Source organism: Poecilia reticulata, chromosome 14, assembly GCF_904066995.2.
Source record: "Poecilia reticulata chromosome 14, P_reticulata-male-v2, whole genome shotgun sequence".
Lineage (NCBI taxonomy): Eukaryota > Metazoa > Chordata > Actinopteri > Cyprinodontiformes > Poeciliidae > Poecilia > Poecilia reticulata.
In genome coordinates, this window is record NC_088843.1 from 25,028,852 (window position 1) to 25,048,486 (window position 19,635).

Below are 19,635 nucleotides of genomic sequence, written 5' to 3' on the forward strand. Positions count from 1 at the left end.
TTAAAAGATAATGTGACGTATGTACGTCTGTATTTCCAATTTTATAATTTTATTTATGTAAATATTCGTCTCATAACTAAATATATTTAAGAATATTCGGCTCTTGCGACTATTCTTTCGTCTGTATGAGTGTTTTATCTGTCAAAGGTGAAGCTTTGTCGGATGTGTCCACACCCTCCGCACCCACGAGCGGCCTCAATTAGCTCTCGGCATGACGTCAGTAAGGTGACATGGGCGCTGCATGCTATTAAGGGGCTGCATGAGCTACACATTGCATGCATTATCCCCCTTCTCTCTTAGCATTTGAAGAGGGATTGTGCAGCGGGCCCTGGTCAGTCCGGTCCGGCTCGATCGGGCTCGGCTCCGCTCCTCTGCAGGGCTGCAGCTCTGCTGACTGACAGAGAGATGAGGGGTGGGGACGCAGGGTGGGGTCACAAGCAGGGAGAGGCGGAGGAGGAAAAGGCAGAGAGAGAGAGCCCAGCCCTTGAATACACGGCAACAACAAGCCGACTCAGAGAGAGGGAGAGACGCAGGAAGCCCCGGCCGTATTTCTGATTTTTGTTTTGGGGGGATGAAGCTCAGGGAGCCGTCGACGCTGCTGCGGACATGAACTGAAAAGACACACTGGAAGAGGCGGGGATCGGTGTTCCTATATATCCCGAAAATTCACAGTAAAGGTGGAAAAAAAAAAAAAAAATAGCACCGCCCCAAAAAAAGAGCAAACCTCCTGTCTCCCCTCTGACAGTTCTTGCTACACCCAAAGCCCCGATCGACCCCCTCCTGCTCCTGCTGCTCCACCCCTCCGCCGCTGCACCGCTCCGGCAACCGAGATGCACACGGAGACCCGTAACAAGAAAGTAAGTGCACCTTATTCCTGGTCAGAGGAACAAACAGTGACATCTGCCTTTGTGGATGATCTGCCTGTACACAAGCAGAGTTGACATGTCAGCCTAACATGTGTCTGATCATTTAAATGTCAGTAAGCTGTGTCTGCTGCAGCCACGCGCATCCTTTTTATTCTGCAATCAGCGGAGGAGTTTTGTAACCTCATTGCATTTGCAAGTGCATCATACAGGGGAGTCCTGTCATTTCCACGCTAAAACACGGAAGCTTCTGCACCCCCCTCTCTCTGTGTGTGTGTGTGTGTCTCTCTGTATGTGTGTGTGTGACGGTAGTTCAGGTTCAATTTTAAATGCTCCGAGATCCCAGGGAAGCAGGAAGGAAACGGAAGGTAGCTTCTGCAGCTTGCAGGACACCATCTTAGCTTTTAAAGGGCCAGTGGCCTCTTTTGCAAACGTCCATGGGAAGCAGCCAGGTGCACTGCCTCCAGGTACTCTCTGTACCATCAGTTCTGTAGCACCTTGCTAAAAAGTAGGGCTGGGCGACATTGCTTAAACATAAAATCTTAGATTTTTTTTTTTTTATATACCATATCTGATTTTTTAAAATTCTAAACAATAAATTACAAATGACAATGTTTTTTAAAAGTGGGTTTCATTCCAGTCATCCATTCTGTGTTGTTCAACAGATTATGAGCAGGCTATGTTCATCATATTTTTTTTTGTTTTATTACAACAATATAGTCATAATAAAGATGCAACTTTATCAGAGGTACTTAAACTTAAAATTACTTAAGTTTAAGTAATTTTAATAAGAAAAAAGCTGGTAGGACTGATGTGGCCAGGTCAGTCCGTGTGACTCTTTCTTCAAAATAGACTTAATCCTTAACTCAATCGTTTCAAAGTCCTGCTACTAATAATAATTTGATGCTGATGTTTTAAAATATGAAACATTTCCTTATATGTAAAACCTATACCAAAGTATAACTTCAAATTTAGTTATTTTTCATGTTGGAGTTCTCATAACATTACTACTTTATTCTCTTAATATTACAGCCTTATTCTTATTCTTGTAATTAAAAAAAAAATTGTAATCCGGTCTTAACATTTAAAGTCCAGATAAATAGAAGCTGCAAAACAAGATGGCCGCCCTGGGGCGCTGACATCACTCTATGAAAACACAAGGAGTACATTGGTGAAAAAAAAATGCAGATTTTCCAAAAAATTTAATCATCAATAGTCAAAAATTCAGCTAATTAATAAAATTGATTTCTTGATTACATTTTCTGAAAGGGTTATATTGGGAATTTATGTCAGAAATTAGTGCATAATTGCTATTTTATGTCCGTTCTCCTTTGCAATATAACTCTATCTCAGTCAGATTGGATGGGTAACATCAGCTTTCCAGTCTCACCACAACTGGTTTTGGACCTGCACTTTGACTGGGCCATTCTACAAAGTAAATGTGCTTTCATTTCAACCAGCGGTGGACAACTGATGTCCAGACTCTAAAAAAACATCTAAAGTTTTAGGACACTGTATCTCGAGGAGTGGAGTAGACACTTGTGTTTATAGATGATTTTTTTCCTCCAACACTGCTGATTCAGACGGTTGAATTGGTATCCTACTTATGAGTTGTTTGTTTGATTTACATGCATTAGACCAGTGAGAAGGCTGCACAGTGAAGTAGCATTGTTGTCATGAGTGTTAGGTTAGTTGGTCTCTTTAAATTGCTTTTAGAGATCCACCCGCCTGCATGATGCTGCCACTGCTTTTCACTTTAAAGATGGTGTTTTTTTGGTGATGTTTTGCATGTAGGCCAAAGAAAAAAATCAGTTTTGTTGTCATCTGATTAGAGGACCTTCTTCTACATCAGAAGACTCCAGTCTTCAAGCGCCACTGTCCTGCAGTTTTTAGATGTGCCACAGGTACAAAACACTGGACTGAAATGACTTAATTACCTCCTTCTTGAGTAGATAAGTTCTCCAGAGCTTTGCTAATGACCTAATTATTCTATTCAGGTGTGGTGCAGCAGAGCCACATCTAAAAGTTGCAGGGCAGTGGCCCTCCAGGACTGGAGTTGGACACTTGTGTTCTATATGCTTCCAGTGTTCTCGATGTGGCTTGTGGGATGCTAAAAGCGCGTCTCTTCGGGGCTTTTTTTTTTTTTTTAAATAAAAGTCTTCTTCTTGCTACTTTTTATTTTAAGGCCAGATTTGTGTGGTGCATGACAAATGGATGCCTTCACAACAGATTCTCTCCACCCGATTGTGGATCTCTGAGTTTCTATATGGGCCTTTTGTCTTAATAAATTAATACATTTTTTATTCATACTAGGGTTGAAACATTTAATGGGATCAATTACGACGAATCGATTATTGAAATAATCACCAACTAATTTAGTAGCTGATTAATAATTAACTTGAGTATACAAACCAAAACATAAAAATTTCAGAAAAAACAACAGTCAGAGCAGTGACTAAACCAAAACTACCAAAATATACATTAAAATAATAATAAAAAAACTTCTTTGTTAATTTGTTCAACTCAGAACTCAAGTGTTACAGATTTAGCAGCATTCAAATTCTGTAAAAAAAACAAAAAAACTCTATTAAGCACTTTTCCTATCCAATTATTAATTAAAAAAGAGTCAACAGATCAGCCCCACACTGTATTGATGTGAAGTGGAGAAAGGTCTTATTTAAGCATTTATTTAGTATTTTTTCAGATGCAACCTTTGCTACCAATGATCAAGCATACTCTAAAAATAATTCTGTTATTGACTTCTAGGCAGTAGAAGTTTTTTTTAAATAGATAAAGGAAATTAATTTTTTTTGTTGCATTTTTTTATATATTGTTAATATTGTATAAAGTAAGCTGAACAGAACATCCCAATTTTTGTATTCAAATTGATTACTCTTCAGAATAATCGATTACTAAAATAATCATTTAGTTTTACTTCATATCCAGTTCATCGTAGGTTTTGGGCACCTTTCTCCTGGATTAATTTACAGACTAAACTTCAGCGTCTTTCCATTCAGTTGATGGATGGCTCTGTGAGCGCTCAAAGCTTGGCACATTGTTTGATAAACTTCTCCACATTTTTCTCCCTGACCTCTCTGCTGTGGTCACTGTGATGCTGTTTGTTCACTATTGCTGTCTAACAAACCTCTGATGCTTTTATGGAACAGCTGCATTCATGATGAGGTTAAATTACCCACAGGTGGGTTCATGAATGCACACAGTTGCACTGGATTTAATTTCGGGTTATCAGGGCAACATATGTGTATGACACATTTTACAAATTCTCTTTGCAAAATTATTTAAATAATGTATTATGGAGTGTAATCTTAATTTTTTTTTCATTTAAATGAATAACTATTTTAAAATCAAACCTGCACATCAGGTAGAATCGCTGCTACTTCATATCAAATTCCCATTTAACTTCCTCAGCAGAGTTTAAGTCATGACAATTCTTGACAGCATATCGGTCAAAATGTCATTAATCTCACTGATATTCTGATCTCTCAGACCTTTCATCTGCTGGACTGAAGCCTGTAAAAAAGCTGCTGGGCTGAGAGGGATGAGGCAGCTAGGGGGAAGTGTAGTTTTACAAACATTTCTGCGAGTCAGAGCTGAAATATTCCCAGCAGTGTTGCTCTCTGTTGGCTCAAAACGCAAGTGGGGAGAGAAAGGAAGTTTCAGTATCTGCCACATTGTTTTAAATAGCAACACGTTTCAATAATAAAATCTCAACTTTTTTTTAAGCAATGACTGCTTTTGAACGTTTTAGCATCCTCTGTGTCAGATTAAATGTGGCTTGAGTTTCTTTTATGTAAAACCTGTGTGAATTGTCAAAGAAACCCTGGACTCCGGGGTAAACATGAGACTGCTTCGGTTAATGAAAGTTTTGTAGCACAAATGGAAACCGATAGATCTGCCTGCAGCCTGGTGATTGAAGATCACAAGGCTGAAAATCTCAACCTGCAAAAACTAAAGTTAATTCTGCTTTATAGAAATTAACCCGACTTTTATTACTTGCACCTAAACTCACCCTGTGGACATGCATGCAAATATTGTAAATCTGCTTTATTTACAATAGCCATTGTTGAACCGCATCAGCAGCTTTTTTTGTGCATTTTTAAATTGTGCACTGAGGGCAAAAATGCAGCGTAACTGCAGCTGTTTTTCTCATGTGCCCTATGACGTTACCCCTTTTGTTGCTTTGTAACACAAAGGTCTTCTTGGTCTGACAGAATGCTTATTGTAGGCTTGTCACTTTTTTTTTTTCTGAACAAACCGCAAAAATAAATAACGCCCCACATCCTGCGTGGCAGACGGTTTCCTCTTATTGAGAGCTGCAGAAGTACAGCTGCTGCGGTTCAGGCTGTTCTGAACTGTAGTTGCACTGGAAGACACCTGTCACTTGGCACCAACACTTGTTTACATAGTTGTTGGTTGTAATATGCAAGTGAAATTGCATCAACTTTTGATTCCTGTGCCCTGGTTTTATATGTTGGGACATGTGAAAAATTATCTGTTTTTTGCCAGATTTTCAGAAATGTGTCAGATTGCTCATCATTTCCCGAACATGCAATAACTTTTAGGAGCCATTTCTGTACGAGTTTATCATTCTCTGCAGAATGTTTGCTTTTTCCAGATTGATGTGCAAGCAGCTGTAGCTTCTCTACCACATCGATTATGGCTGATGTCTTTCTGTCTTGGGGTGAGTGCTGCAGAGCATCAGACTATGAAAACTCCTGCTTTCATGGAGGTGGCCACAGTGATGATCAATTAATCAAGTGCATCTGATCAGCAGCACCTGCACAGGGAAGCAGCAAGTGTGTCTTAAGTTTTTCACGCAAAGCTTTTACTTTTTGGCATCAGTGTTGCCTAATTAACAGTGACAATCATATATACCAGTGGCTTTTGGACAATAGGCCTCATATATTCTTTAATGTGTCCATATGTAGTTAATGGCCGTTCTGTCACAGTCAGTCAGTGAAAATAGTTTGTCAGAAATGTCAGGTTGGTTTGTTAGAAAGGTTTTGTTGAGTCTTTTCATTTAATTTTAGAGAAAACCCACTTTTAACATTTCTTTCTGATGAAATATTGTCTTCCAAATTATTGTATTTCACTTAGAGGAGCTTCAACAAAATAATAATGTGGATCTCAGCTCTAACTTCACTCTTTACCGTCTCTACCTTGATGACAGTTTTTGACACTTTTGGTGCAGATTACATTGACGCCAAAGCACTAAGCCAACATGGGAGTTGGCAGGAGCTAATGCTAAATCACTACCCCAACATTGTATTTAGCAGAAGCTAATGCTAAAGCGCTAAATACAACTATCTAACATTTCTTCAACAAGATCAAATTTGTTTTTGAATAATTCTTAATAATCGATAACCAACATTTCTAAATTTTATTCAACATCTGATTACAAAATAGTCAAGTAAATTAACAATTTAGAATTTATCCGTAAAAGTTCATTTAAGGGAAGCTAATTATGCTAAGCACTTTGAAAGTTAGCAAATGCACTGATGAAAAAAACTAGCTTTGCTATTAGCAGATTAGGGGAAATGTGTCCACCACAGCAGGTAACTGATAACATAGCTGTGTTTTAGCACTGTGGCTCTGTGGGTAGAGCAGTCGTCCTGCGATCAGAAGGTTGTATGTTAGTTTTCAGTTTCCTCCTGTCACATGTGGATATGCTCCTCTGGTGTAAAAATGCGACTCTAGTGTAAACTGCTTTGAGTGGTCAAAATGATTGGAGAAGCGCATTAAGTTCAGTCCATTTACCACCAGGACCTGTCTAAGCATGACCTGTGCTTTACATTCAGTGGATCAGCTGAGACATTGACACGCAAACAGGGTCAGTCGTACGACATCAGCAGGACATCCACAGCAAAGGTTGCAGTGGTGCAAAGTCCAGCTATGTGTGAATGGGAGGGAAGCGATGCTGCACAGTAGATAATGATTCACTAACCTGCTGAGCAAAAATTGATCTCTGAGATATCAAAACTTTTGTCCCTCATACACAGTTTGAGTTAGTTTTAATGTGTTTTAACTTCAAATCCGTAAACTTGTCTGCTGTTTTCAAGTATTGTAGCAACTTCTGCAAGGCAAGTGCCTCAATTTGGAGTCAGATAGGAGGTCTGTTGTTTCTGCTTAAACTGTCAAAGGTCATGCTTCAAAATAAAATGTGCATTTTGGTGCCACCTCTTTGCTGGGGAGAGGAAATAATTACTTTTTTCCAAACTGGGAGGAAAACATCGCATAATTTTGCTTTTATTCTCCCTAGAAAACGCCAAAATGCTTTCTCAAAAGAGTTTTTAATTAATATAAAGGTTATCACTAACCTTATTATTATTTTTTATTAAGGTTTTGTTGTTTCTGCTCATCATGTGGTAAATGTAGCTCATGGCTGTGTTCAAAATTGCTATTTTCAGCTTGTAAACACTGTTGCTGATGGTGCTTAGAAATCTGCTGATATTTTTTTCTGTGCCTGTTTTGACTGCCTATCAGATGCTCCAGCTACTCTAGGCATGCCATGTATTTGATGTAATTGATCAAATCCTGGATGGACCCACTGCTGGTCTGCATTTGGATTAAATTGCACCCAAACTGGCATGCTTAACTGGTTTGGTTAGCGAATTTTTAAACACTTTTAAAGGTGGTGTTACTTGAAATTCTGCTTGATGATTCACATTTGAATCTGAATGAATACAGGACGTCTGAGTTAAAGGCTCTCTAAAAAAATGTATACGTTTTCCAGGTGGTGAGGAAATATTTGGGCTTGTTGGATTTATTTTTATTTTTTTCCAGTCGTGCTCTCGTGTGCAGCCAGCTTCAGTTCCTCGATCACCAGCATCAGCAGCAGTTCGCAGGAATGTGCTTCGAGTTCTCTCTGGTTCCTGCTTGGCGTCCTTGTGCACAGACTTGTTTCCTTGCTTGAATCACATCTGATGGTGAACCAACCCAGCTGAGTGAGTGGATGACTGGTCTGTTGGCCAGCTGGCTGCATGTCTGGTTGTGTTTGTGAGTCAGAGGAGATAAATTAGAGTGAGTTAAAAAAGAAAAAAATGATGTGGGAAGCAGAGTGTTTGCATCTGAGCAATTGTCTCGGTAGATGTTGTTGTTGTTGTTGTTTTGGTTTTGCCTTTTGGTGGCTGAATCACAGAAATGATGCAGAGCAGGTTTGAGGAGAAAATATGGGAAATGTCAGCCGGAATAAATGAAACTGGCTGGAGATGTATTAAAATCCCTCATCACCCAACATGTCACTACTTTATATCCAAGAAGACTGGCCCATAGTGACATAGGGTTTGAAATCAATTACTACTTGAAAACACTGAACTTAGATTGATTTATTGTTTTCTGTGTTAAGGCAGGCTGAAGCAGGGGTCTCTAACTCCAGCCCTCCAGAGCTACTTTGCATCATTAAGGTTCCAGTCATGCAGCAGGCCAGTGCGACCAAAATCTGATTTTTTTTATTTAATTTTTTTCCCAAATGTGACTTAGATCTGACTTTTTCATGGTAGTTTGAATGGACCAATTCCGATCTGTTCACCACACAAAAAATTTGATTTTTGCCACCTCCGTATTGTCACCTTCCTAAAGTAGTGGCATAAGTAATTTTTTGCCCAAAGTATGATTTTTTTTCTTCTTCTATTTTTCTCTTTTTTTTCCTAAATCACCTTTTAACAAAAAAAAAATGGCATAGGACATTATTTTAGGAAGGTGACAAAATGTGGTTCTAAATCGGGTACATATACAGTAGTTTTCAAAGCACCTGTAGTCTGAATGGTCATGTGGCATTTTAACCGACTTTAATGTCATTGACGCGAGATGTGTCATAATTCTGCAACAGAACAAGCCAGGCGATATAAATCCAGTCAGAAGCAATGGCTAAAAATTATAATCATAAAAATTCTGAACTGATGAAAGAAATCTGAGTCAAAAAATCCCATCATTGTTGGTTGTGACGACACATCCAAACAGACTTCTCTACAGAAGCTAAGCCAAAATAACCTGTCACTATTAGCTATGCCTTCTTTTTTTTTAACTTCCTTCATCTTGGTTTGATCTTGTGACGATATTGTCGGCTCCCATTGCTGAATAACTTTAAAATCAATCCATAGATGGAGGCGTCCATTATTACTAACGTTAGGCTGCTGTTTGATGTCAACATTCTTCTTCTGCACATGTTGGACATTTTAGGGCCAAGAAGACAGTTCTGGTCACATTTAATAATATGAAAGGCCGCACAAAAAAAAATTGGATTCCAGCAAAAAATTGTAATTGAGCATCAAGATCAGATGTCCGAGGCGGCTTATCGGAGCTGCAGCGGCAAGGTTGTTGGTGCCTGTCGCGGCGGCAACCCGTTGATGGACACCTTCGGTGAGGGATGCTGTCAAGCTGAAGAAGGAGTCCTATCGGGCCTTTTTACCCTGTGGGACTCCAGAAGCAGCTGATGGGTACTGGCGGGCGAAGCGGCATGCGGCTCGGGTGGTCGCTGAGGCAAAAACTCGGGCGTGGGAGGAGTTTGGAGAGGCCATGGAGACAGACTTCCGTACGGCTTCGAGGCGATTCTGGTCCACCATCCGGCGTCTCAGGAGGGGGAAGCAGTGCAGCACCAACACTGTTTATAGTGGGGATGGTGTGCTGCTGACCTCAACTCGGGACGTTGTGGGCTGGTGGGCGGAATACTTCGAAGACCTCCTCAATCCCACCAACATGCCTTCTGATGAGGAAGCTGAGCCTGGGGACTCTGGGTTGGGCTCTCCAGTCTCTGGGGACGAGGTCGCCGAGGTGGTCAAAAAGCTCCTCGGTGGCAGGGCCCCAGGGGTGGATGAGATCCGCCTGGAGTTCCTCAAGGCTCTGGATGTTGTAGGATTGTGTTGGCTCACGCGACTCTGCAATATCGCATGGACATCGGGGGCAGTTCCCCTGGATTGGTAGACTGGGGTGGTGGTCCCCCTGTTTAAAAAGGGGGACCGGAGGGTGTGCTCCAATTACAGGGGGGTCACACTCTTAAGCCTATTCAGGGGTCCTGGAGAGGAGGGTCCGTCGGATAGTCAAACCTCGGATTCAGGAAGAGCAGTGTGGTTTTCGTCCTGGTCGTGGAACACTGGACCAGCTCTACACCCTCAGCAGGGTCCTGGAGGGTGCATGGGAGTTCGCCCAACCAGTCTACATGTGTTTTGTGGACTTGGAGAAGGCGTTCGACCGTGTCCCTTGGAGGGCCCTGTGGGGGGTTCTCCGGGAGTATGGGGTACTGGGCCCTTTGATACGGGCTGTCAGGTCCCTGTATGACCGGTGTCAGAGTCTGGTCCGCATTGCCGGCAGTAAGTCAGGCTCGTTTCCGGTGAGAGTTGTACTCCACCAAGGCTGCCCTGTGTCACCAATTTTGTTCATTACCTTCTTGGACAGAATTTCTAGGTGCAGCCGAGGTGTTGAGGAGATCCGTTTTGGTGGCCTTAGAATCGCCTCTCTGCTTTTTACGGATGATGTGGTCCTGTTGGCTTCATCAGATCGTGATCTGCAGCTCTCACTGGAGCGGTTCGTGGCCGAGTGTGAAGCGGCCGGGATGAGGCTCAGTGCCTCCAAATCCGAGACCATGGTCTTGAGCCGGAAAAGGGTAGAGTGCCTTCTCCGGGTCAGGGGGGTCGTCCTGCCTCAAGTGGAGGAGTTTAAGTATCTGGGGATCTTGTTCACGAATGAGGGAAGAAGGGAGCAGGAGATCGACAGGCGGATTGGGGCAGCGTCTGCCATGAAGCGGGCGCTGTACCGGTCCGTCGTGGTAAAGAGAGAACTGAGTCAAAAAGCGAAGCTCTCGATTTACCGGTCGATCTACGTTCCCACCCTCATCTATGGTCATGAGCTTTGGGTCATGACCGAAAGAACGAGATCACGGATACAAGCGGCCGAAATGGGTTTCCTCCGCAGGGTGGCTGGGCTCTCCCTTAGAGATAGGGTGAGAAGCTCAGTCATCCGGGAGGGACTCAGAGTAGAGCCGCTGCTCCTCCACGTCGAGAGGAGCCAGTTGAGGTGGCTCGGGCATCTGGTCAGGATGCCTCCTGGATGCCTCCCTGGTGAGGTGTTCCGAGCACGTCCCACCTGGAGGAGGCCTCGGGGAAGACCCAGGACACGCTGGAGGGACTATGTAACGCCTTGGGATTCCCCCGGAGGAGCTGGAAGAAGTGGCTGTGGAGAGGGAAGTCTGGGCCTCCCTTCTGAAGCTGCTGCCCCCGCGACCCGACCCCGGATAAGCGGAAGAAAATGGATGGATGGATGGATTAGATGTCTGTAAGTAGAGCTGGATGCATCCCTTCTCCAACACACCTGGATCAAACGAATTTCTCCTTACCAGGCCTCTGCAGAGTTTGATGACATGCTGCAGAGGTAATTGAGGTCCGTTAGCGCAAGGATGCATTTAAAAAATGAAGGATAGTAGCTATTAATGGGTAGAGTTGGGAATAACATGAGGTTATTCTAAAAAGTTTGCTAGTTTTATTTAAGCAAGAAAATAAGCCTGATGAAAGCAGAAATTATGCAGAGTTCTGGTTTAATTTAAAATGTTCTCTCCTAATTCAAAAAATATTTTTGTGTTCCTTTGCATTTGCAACAGAGCTTTCTGAAAGTGCTGCAGAACATGGACATGAATTGGTTTTCCAAGCCCATCTCAGGTACCTTGATGGACGTTAAAAATGCTACTGCCTCAAAAAATGACTGAAAATGTGACACAGTTGGAGCTATCTGCGAGTCCAAATTTCAGCTCTTTTTAAAAGTTATTGTTTTTTGTCGTTTTCAAACAGTCTACAGATAATTTCTAATTTTTGGTGTGTTGACGTTTGAACAAGACTTTGAAATACTCTATGAAATACTTGCAACTGAATCTGTTACCTCTGATTCTGTCTCCATTCACCCAGCTGTGATGAATTGTGTTGAAAACAGACTGGTGTGATTGTGGTTTCTTGTGTGAGTTCCTGAGAAAGGTGGAAGGAACTTCTCTATATGATAAAGAAAAAAGTGGCAAAATGTGCAGAATTCAGGGAGAAACTTTACCTTTTTTTGCCTTAGAATCAGTCGGTAAAGGGAAGGAGAGTTGTTGGTTTTTCTCTATTGCTTTTTTCTCCTCTGTTCACTGGGTTGTCTTGCTCAGGCCGGACTGCTTCGGGGCTTTAGCTCTATTTATAGAGACACATCTCTGTTTATATGACGAAGGCAGAGCAGAGCAGAGGAGGCCAATTCTCTCGTCATGATACCAAAAATTGAAGCTCGCTCACCAGATCCAGGCTCAGAATTGAAATGTTTGAAACACCAGCAGAGCTGCTGTCGATCCAAGATTCACACACAGCTGCTGATCTGCAGAGATTCACAAACTCTTTAACAACTTAAAGTAGATTTGAGCCTGGGATGGCGAGTGGAAAGGAGACTTAAAGGTAGATTTAAAGTTGTGATCTGGGAGGGAAACTGGTTTCACACTGGCTGGACTTGTAACCAGTTATGAACGGATCAGGGACTCCCCTTTATGTCGTGATCTGACTCTGTTATAGGAGGCTCAGGTTGCCGCAGTACAAGGATGAGGAGCTTACTGCAGCTCCTCCTCCTCCTCCTCCTCCTCCTCCCTCCTCCTCCTCCTCCTCCTCCTCCTCCTCCTCCTCCATGTTTTCCACCACTAGTACATTCTACACATTCACACCATCTGGAGGTGACACTGAGATGAATCGAATTTCCACTAAATGCAAGCTTGCTTTCATTGGTTGACTAATCATTAATCAAGGTACAAAAGAATACAATGTTAGCCAAAATATCCTGCAGGAAAAAAAAAAACAAAAACAAATTTTAGGTGTTGGAGGAGAATTGATTTGCATAGTTGTTGCAGAATGGCTGACTTAACACTCAGTGGTTAATTTTTGTATCCCTCTGACTTTGGAATAGATCCATTATGTAATTGTCAAAGTGACCTTGGCAAGTAATGGTAGAAAATGACTTCTTGAAGTCTTTATTGTCAGGTCAAAACATGACACCCCCCATTCAATTTAAAGGTACTTCCAAAGTACTTTACAAGACAAAATAGTTTGATTATACAATTATATAAAATCTCATATGATCCGTACATAATTAAACCAAAGTGTGAGTAAACTTTCAGCTGCCTGTCTTAGCGGAGTTTGTGGAAATTGTAGATACTTGTGACGAGGGCTGAAATGATTAATTGTGATAATTAGATTGAAACACTCATCAGCTGATTTAGTAATCGTCTAATCATTACAAATTCTAAAAAAGGCCATTAGCTGAAAACCCCCCAACATATTCAGAGCATTAGTTAATTTTCTCTGATTTCATCTCTATAAGTCTATTTTATCTTGGTGATAAATTTTCACACATGTTGAGCGTGTTTTCTTTCTTGTCTTCATCTTTAACTGCTCTGTCCACAATAAACAACCTCATAAGTAGTAGATTGTAGAAATCTGGAGAATTGGAGGAATACAAATGAGGGAAAAAAAAAATCCTGAAGCGTGTGTGAGGACCCACACACACACCAACACACACCTAACCAACAGCTTGGCCTGCCCAGTGGCCATCTGTGTTGACTGTATGTTTAAGTGACAGTTTAACTCAGTCTGCCTTGATGTGCTAATCATCCTTCTATATTTTATGATTTTGGCATCATAACATTTACAGTCTGTTGATTCTAAAGAAAAGATGCAAACTTCCCAGTAGAGCTACCTGATAGCATTATAATGTGTATTTACATTAAAAAAATGCATAAAAAATAATAGGTGGTGTCAGATTTTTAGTGTTATTTGGAAAGCATTTTGGATATTCCTTCGGTTCGCCTTTTTAAAGAAGTTGGAACTTACCTGATGACAGGTTAGTTATCAGGTAACTATAACTAAAGGGCTACAGATGTAAAAGATGTTGCATTAGTGGTTGCTATAGTGATTCCCTCCGTTTCTGGTGGGAATGAGTAATCCACAACATCACTCTCGGCAGGAAAAAAAAAACACAAACACAAACAAGATCTTAAGACTCCACCAGAGACACACTATAAATCATATCGCATAAAAATTGGTTTCTTCATGAATATACTTTTTTTAAAATTTAGTTGTGGCACCTTGCAGTAAAACCAGCACTTAGTTTAAACTTTTATAGGCTTCTAACAGGCTTCTGCAGAAACTACAGAGACAATTTATTCCCTGGAATTGGTTGCGTTGAAGCAGCTTTGTATCCTGAGGGCAAATATTGCGAAACAATCTGAACTGTGTGCCATTCCATCCGTCCTATGCATGTTAAACATAGAAATAAAAAAGGTTATGTTTATGAGGTTTTTAAAAAAATCAATACGAGCGTGCATATAATACAAAATGTCAACAGTTTTATCTGTAAATCTATGTTATGATGTCTTGAAAAAACATATAGTGATTTAAAACAACCAAAAAAGGTCATTAAAAGCTTCAGTGTGAAAATTTTAGAGGGAATTGGGTTACATTGCCAACAGTAGTCATAATGGAAATGATCAGTCCAGTCCTGTTTTCAGCTTCCTTTAATTAGTTACGTTCAAAAGATGACATTAGTTTAAAAATATTAACTTTTATTTGTTTAAAAGAAATGCTTATTGTTTTATATTGTGCAGGAGATAAGACTTTTGAAGGGGTTAATCTTGAACATGAAAACAAAAAAATATTTAAAAAATGTTCTAATCAAAATTTAAAAGTATGGCTTTTAAAAGTTTCATTGTTGCAGCTTAATTGGAGCTGAAAATTTATCCAAGACTGACCACTGACCCTCTGTCTTTTGAATATCAGATAATATGTCCAGAATATTACTAGACTGGCTTTGGTAAATATTATTTCATATACTGCATGTTGTTGATGTCTACAGTGGTTTGACACAGACTGTTAAACTACAAACAGCTGTTACATTTTATTTTGAAAAAGCTCTTTTAGACAAAATAGAAGCGGACAATGATATTTAAAGTTACTGACGTCCATGCTGGTAGCAATAAAAAAAACAAAGCAACTGTGGTTGTGAAAAAAGGATTAGCGAGACAACAAGATGACAGAAAGTCTATCTAGGTTATTGTTCATTGTCTCATGAGATGGTGTGAAATGGTAAATGGACTGAACTTATATAGCGGATAAAATGAGACTTCAGGTTTTCCTTTAACTGTCATTTAAATCCTTATTTTTTACAATCTTTTGTTGTGGTTTAAAAAGGAAATTTCTTTTACAGGATTTGATTAAACTCTGTCTTCAGTTTTGGTTACATTAAGTGCTTAAGTGAAGATTGTTGGACTTTCTAACGTTCAAAAAAGGTGAAAAGTTATTTTCTCTTTAAGCTCTGATGGAAAAAGACAGAGTTTTAACTCTCGTGAAGTTCCCCTTTACAAAATGTAGAAATTGTGTAGGAGATGATTTTTTTGTAGTTGGCTTTCTATCTTAACATTGATTATTGGTATAGTAACTGGTATCTTGTGAACAAAAGCCTCAGCATTTGGAGTACCGTATACAAATCACAGATGTTCAAAATATTCAAACTATAACCAAATTTCTTTTTGAACAAGTCAACGTTAGCACTGCAGCGCAGCTAGCTGCTGTACACAGACAGGTATCAGTTCAAAGCTTTGGTAAGGCATTATTTAAAAAGTTATATAATTATTCATTTGTTTAATTTTTGCTATTAATGAAAGCCCAAAATAACAACAACAATTTCATTTGAAACTAAATCTCTCGTTTTATTTCTAAGCTATGTAAGCACTCCTGCTACTCAAAGTTACAATAGCATTAGTTTAAAGCTCTAATGAGTCATTTCCCAAACATTGCTTAATGATCCATGTGTTTTTTTTCACTAATAAAGAAGACCCCCCCCAAAAAAGACATGCTTATTTGAAACTAAATCTCTGCTTGACCAAGCTATAACATTAGGACTACAGCGCTAATACAGGAATTTCAAAAAGTAACAGTTCAAAACTCGTGGAAGCCGTTCTTTTTATTTTAGTTTTGAGATCCTTTTGGATCCATTTGGCTTTTAAATCTCTCTTGTTCCTGTTCATGTCCAGTGTTTGTACTGCAGCACAGGAAGTTTGAAATGCACAAGTTTAAACTGCCATGAAGTGGTTCTTCAAACATGGTCATTTTTTGCCATTTACCAATCATTTAGAGAGATAACTGTTGTAGTTTGTGTGTTTAATAGTACTCAGGTTGTAAAATCTATGCTGTAACATGAATTTATCTCCTAACCACAGTAATAAAAATGTTACAGCATGTCAAGCACATGAAGAAGTACGACAAAAGCTTTCTACTTGGCTAGCTACAGGCTTTGTGTAAGGATGTTTTTACACCAGGTCTATTTAGAGAGAAGATCAGATCTGAATTTGACCACAGCACCACTTGGAAAACTTTTCCCATGTGCCTGATGGAGGCATCTGTCAGCGTTGTTCGTGTACGCAGGCGTGGTGGTGGCCGTTTGGAAAACACGCCCAGTCTCTTCTGATGTCAACAAATCGCAGGAAGCAGAGTTGAAGTTCATGTGAAGTTCATGAAAGGTCAAGAGGATTTGTCATGTGGGCTTCTGCTCCTGAAAGCTCAGCTTTGTCAGGGCTGTGGCTGTAATAACTCACCAATTCATGTTTGAATTGCTCTACTTTTTATTTCCCGCTCTTATCTCTTTTTGTGAGTTTTGTATCCATCTTTTTATTTGCTGCTGTTCAGTGTCTCACTGGGGGTCAAATTAATAAGCTATCATTCAAGTGTTTTAGTGACTTATATCCTTTTGTGTTTAACATCTGGCTAAAATATTGCTGCACATTGTTTTCTTTGATTACATCTTGTTCTGTTTTGCCTTTCAGTTGAAATCATAAACTCTAAACACAGGATATTTTCATCATAAATGCCACTTAGTGCAAGTGAAAGCATGCCAGTGAGCTGGAGGTTTACTACCAGCATGTTGTACTTCCAGAGGACTCAGAGGCAGTTACTTGTGTGTAAACACACATACATTCACATCCTGAGTCTGGAGATGATATCAGCGTAAAGATAGGTTGGAAATCATCCTATGGGAATGAGGCCTTCTCAAAACATGTGGCCGTAAAATCCGATCACGCAGTGTTATGTTAAAAAAATATCATAAAAGAAGATTTGACTTTTAATTTGCTTATTTGTAATGAAGCTGTTCTAAATGTAGATGTCTAAATTTTGTTTTCACTACAACGCTTAACATTTCCATAAAATCTTAAATTAACCACTAAATAGTTCATAACATAATTATGTATTAAAGAAAAACAAAGCGAAAGCTGAAAAACTACGTGTGAAAACTAAGTTGCTTTCTTGGAATTTCAGTAAGGAAATAATTGGTCAGTTCTGCAAACAATATGCACTAAGTGACTGATTGTGACTTACTCTAAAAAAGAGTTTAGAGAGTTTCCTTGGTCTGGAGCATACAGGAGTGGGCTAACTGAATACTTGGACAGAAATACCAAGGACCTTATAGAGGCCACTGTGGATACCCATCAATCAGGGAAGGGTCATAATCTCATAAGAAATCAGCAATAAAAATTATTTTCAGGTCAAAAATATAAAAAAAAACTGTAAATATTCTCAAAAGTGGACTTCCCAGGAAATTTACCTTCAAACAAAACAAGGGCTCCGTCTGAGACTCTATAGCTTTTGGTTTTCATGGTAACTTTTTAAGGTCATGACCAAACCAGAAATGATTGAACAAGTTCAAAACCACCTCAAGTCAGAGCCAAAGCCTTTTAATTTTTTTTTTTTTACAAAAATAATTTATTTAAAATGTTTTGTCTTCCATCAACCTTTTCTAATGTGATTCTTCAAAATACATATTAAAAACGTGGAAGGCAGCTCTGTTAGTTGACCATGGCCTCCTCTGTCCAATCTGATACCTGAAACTTGGCCTGAACTGATTCACAGCAGAGTAGTGATCCAAAACTCAGCAGCCAATCCTCAAATGAATGAAATAATGAAAATAAATTCTGATTAAATCGTTTAAAATTGTTAGACTACAGGTTTCACACTAAGGTCTTGGTTCTAAACAAATTTGCTTCTTTTCCTAATCTCTTTAACTTTAAATTGTTCTTTCCTCCAATCACCTAACTGTCTTCTTTAATTTGATTAATGAAATGATGGGCCGATCAGTACACATAACTTCTGATTTAAAGTTGAAGAGAACAAGGATTTTAGAGCTTTGACTTTTAAGTTTGGTTTTGAAAAGGGAGCGGAGACACGTTGGCACTGGATGTTCAAAGGAAAGGACATGTGTAAGTGTGTTCACTACGGAGGCCTGAGCAGGTCTGAATGTGCGCCTCCAGTGGAGACGTGTGATGTAAATTACGTGAATGTGCGCACGGTAGTGGCGGACAGAAGGGGTTTGTTAAGTGTACGGGGCACACATTCCTCTCGCAGTGAGTGTTTGCTGCATGCCGGTGTTGACACGCTCGCGTGTGTGTGTGTGTGCTGTGCCTCGTGTGTTTGCGTGAGGACAGTGGCCGTGTCACCTTAGATTAAGCCTGGATGCAGGGCTGGTGATGGTGATGATGTTGGTGGTGGAGCAGAGCGACTCCCCCCGTGCCCACCAACTGCGGCACAGTCATTCACCGGGGGGGTGAAGAATCCCGTCTCTGTGGCAACCGCGGCGGCGCTGCCAAGGCGGCCACAAAGAAAAAGTGAAAAGAGGGGAAAGGAAGGGGTGAGAGGAAGAGGAGAGAGGGTGGTGGGTGTGTCAGTTCCGAGAGAGGAGGAAGATAATCTGTTTCTTTTTTTTTTCAGGGTAAAGGCCACAGACTTGCAGGATTTCTCATAAAAATGATGATAAGGGATTCAGCTGAAAATAGAAATGAAACCAAATAAGACTGAGGTCATCTGTTCTCCATGGTTTTCCCTCACCTTTTTCCCTGTGACTTCATCGTTGTGAGGTCGGGCTTTTGAACTGGAGTCCCAGCTGGTGGTTGTCTGAAACCGTTACTCCACTTGACTTGATAAAACTCTGAAGTCTGTTTCACTGTTGGGTTCCTGTAAATAAAAGATTCATAAAACAGGAGCGCACCCTCTCTCTCCCTCACTGACAACAGCTTTGATTTGAACTGAGAACGCTGAGAGTTTTTAGATGAAGCATTTCTTCATTCCAAGCAGACATTTTCTTGTAATCTTTTCACGCGGTTTTGATCCCTATGAGTAAAAGCGCATCGAAAGTCTATAGAACAACTGTTTGAATACCTATGGAAAGCCATGATGACTATTTACCAATATAACTTCAAAATATTGCGAGAGAATCTAGCTTCTTGGAAAAGAAATGTGAAGAAAAATGAATACTTTAAATTTGCATTGTCACTTATAAAAAATGTTTTTTTACATATTTGTTAAACTGTCACTACGTTATGACAGTGTTATTTGAGACAGAAAATCTGTGAAAAGATCAATCTCCTCCACCTTTTCCCTGAGCTACTACTGTCGCTTGAAGAAATGCACTGTTCCTGACCAAAAACAACCAATCAGAGTCAGGAGGAGGGTCTTAGTGCTGTCAATAATCTTTCTGTTCACACCCGGGGTTGTGGTTTTCCAGTCTGTTACAATTTACCCTTACAGAAAAACCGTTTATCTGTCATCATTGGTGGCAATGCCAACTAGCCTAGCATTCACAACAGGCTATGCTTAAGCGTAGTGGAGAAAAGGGGAGGGAGGAATGAACAGTTCCACCTGGAGGTTGATTGACAGCACTAAGACCTGCCTCCTAGCTCTGATTGGTTGTTCCTAGGTTGCTCTGGGAGAAGGCA

The 19,635-nt window shown here is 40.4% G+C and overlaps 1 protein-coding gene across 2 annotated transcripts in view; it reads left to right on the forward strand.

Moving 5' to 3' along the window:
* klf8 (Kruppel like factor 8) overlaps nucleotides 1–19,635 on the forward strand; it is a 75,164-nt gene that overhangs the window by 1,157 nt on the left and 54,372 nt on the right. The window contains exon 3 of one of the 2 annotated variants that reach the window (XM_008428486.3): nucleotides 746–857. The exons of the other annotated variant lie outside the window; for it this stretch is intronic. Coding sequence (XP_008426708.2) covers nucleotides 746–857 — 112 coding nt within the window. The remainder of the gene's footprint in view (nucleotides 1–745; nucleotides 858–19,635) is intronic. 2 annotated transcript variants of the gene reach the window in all.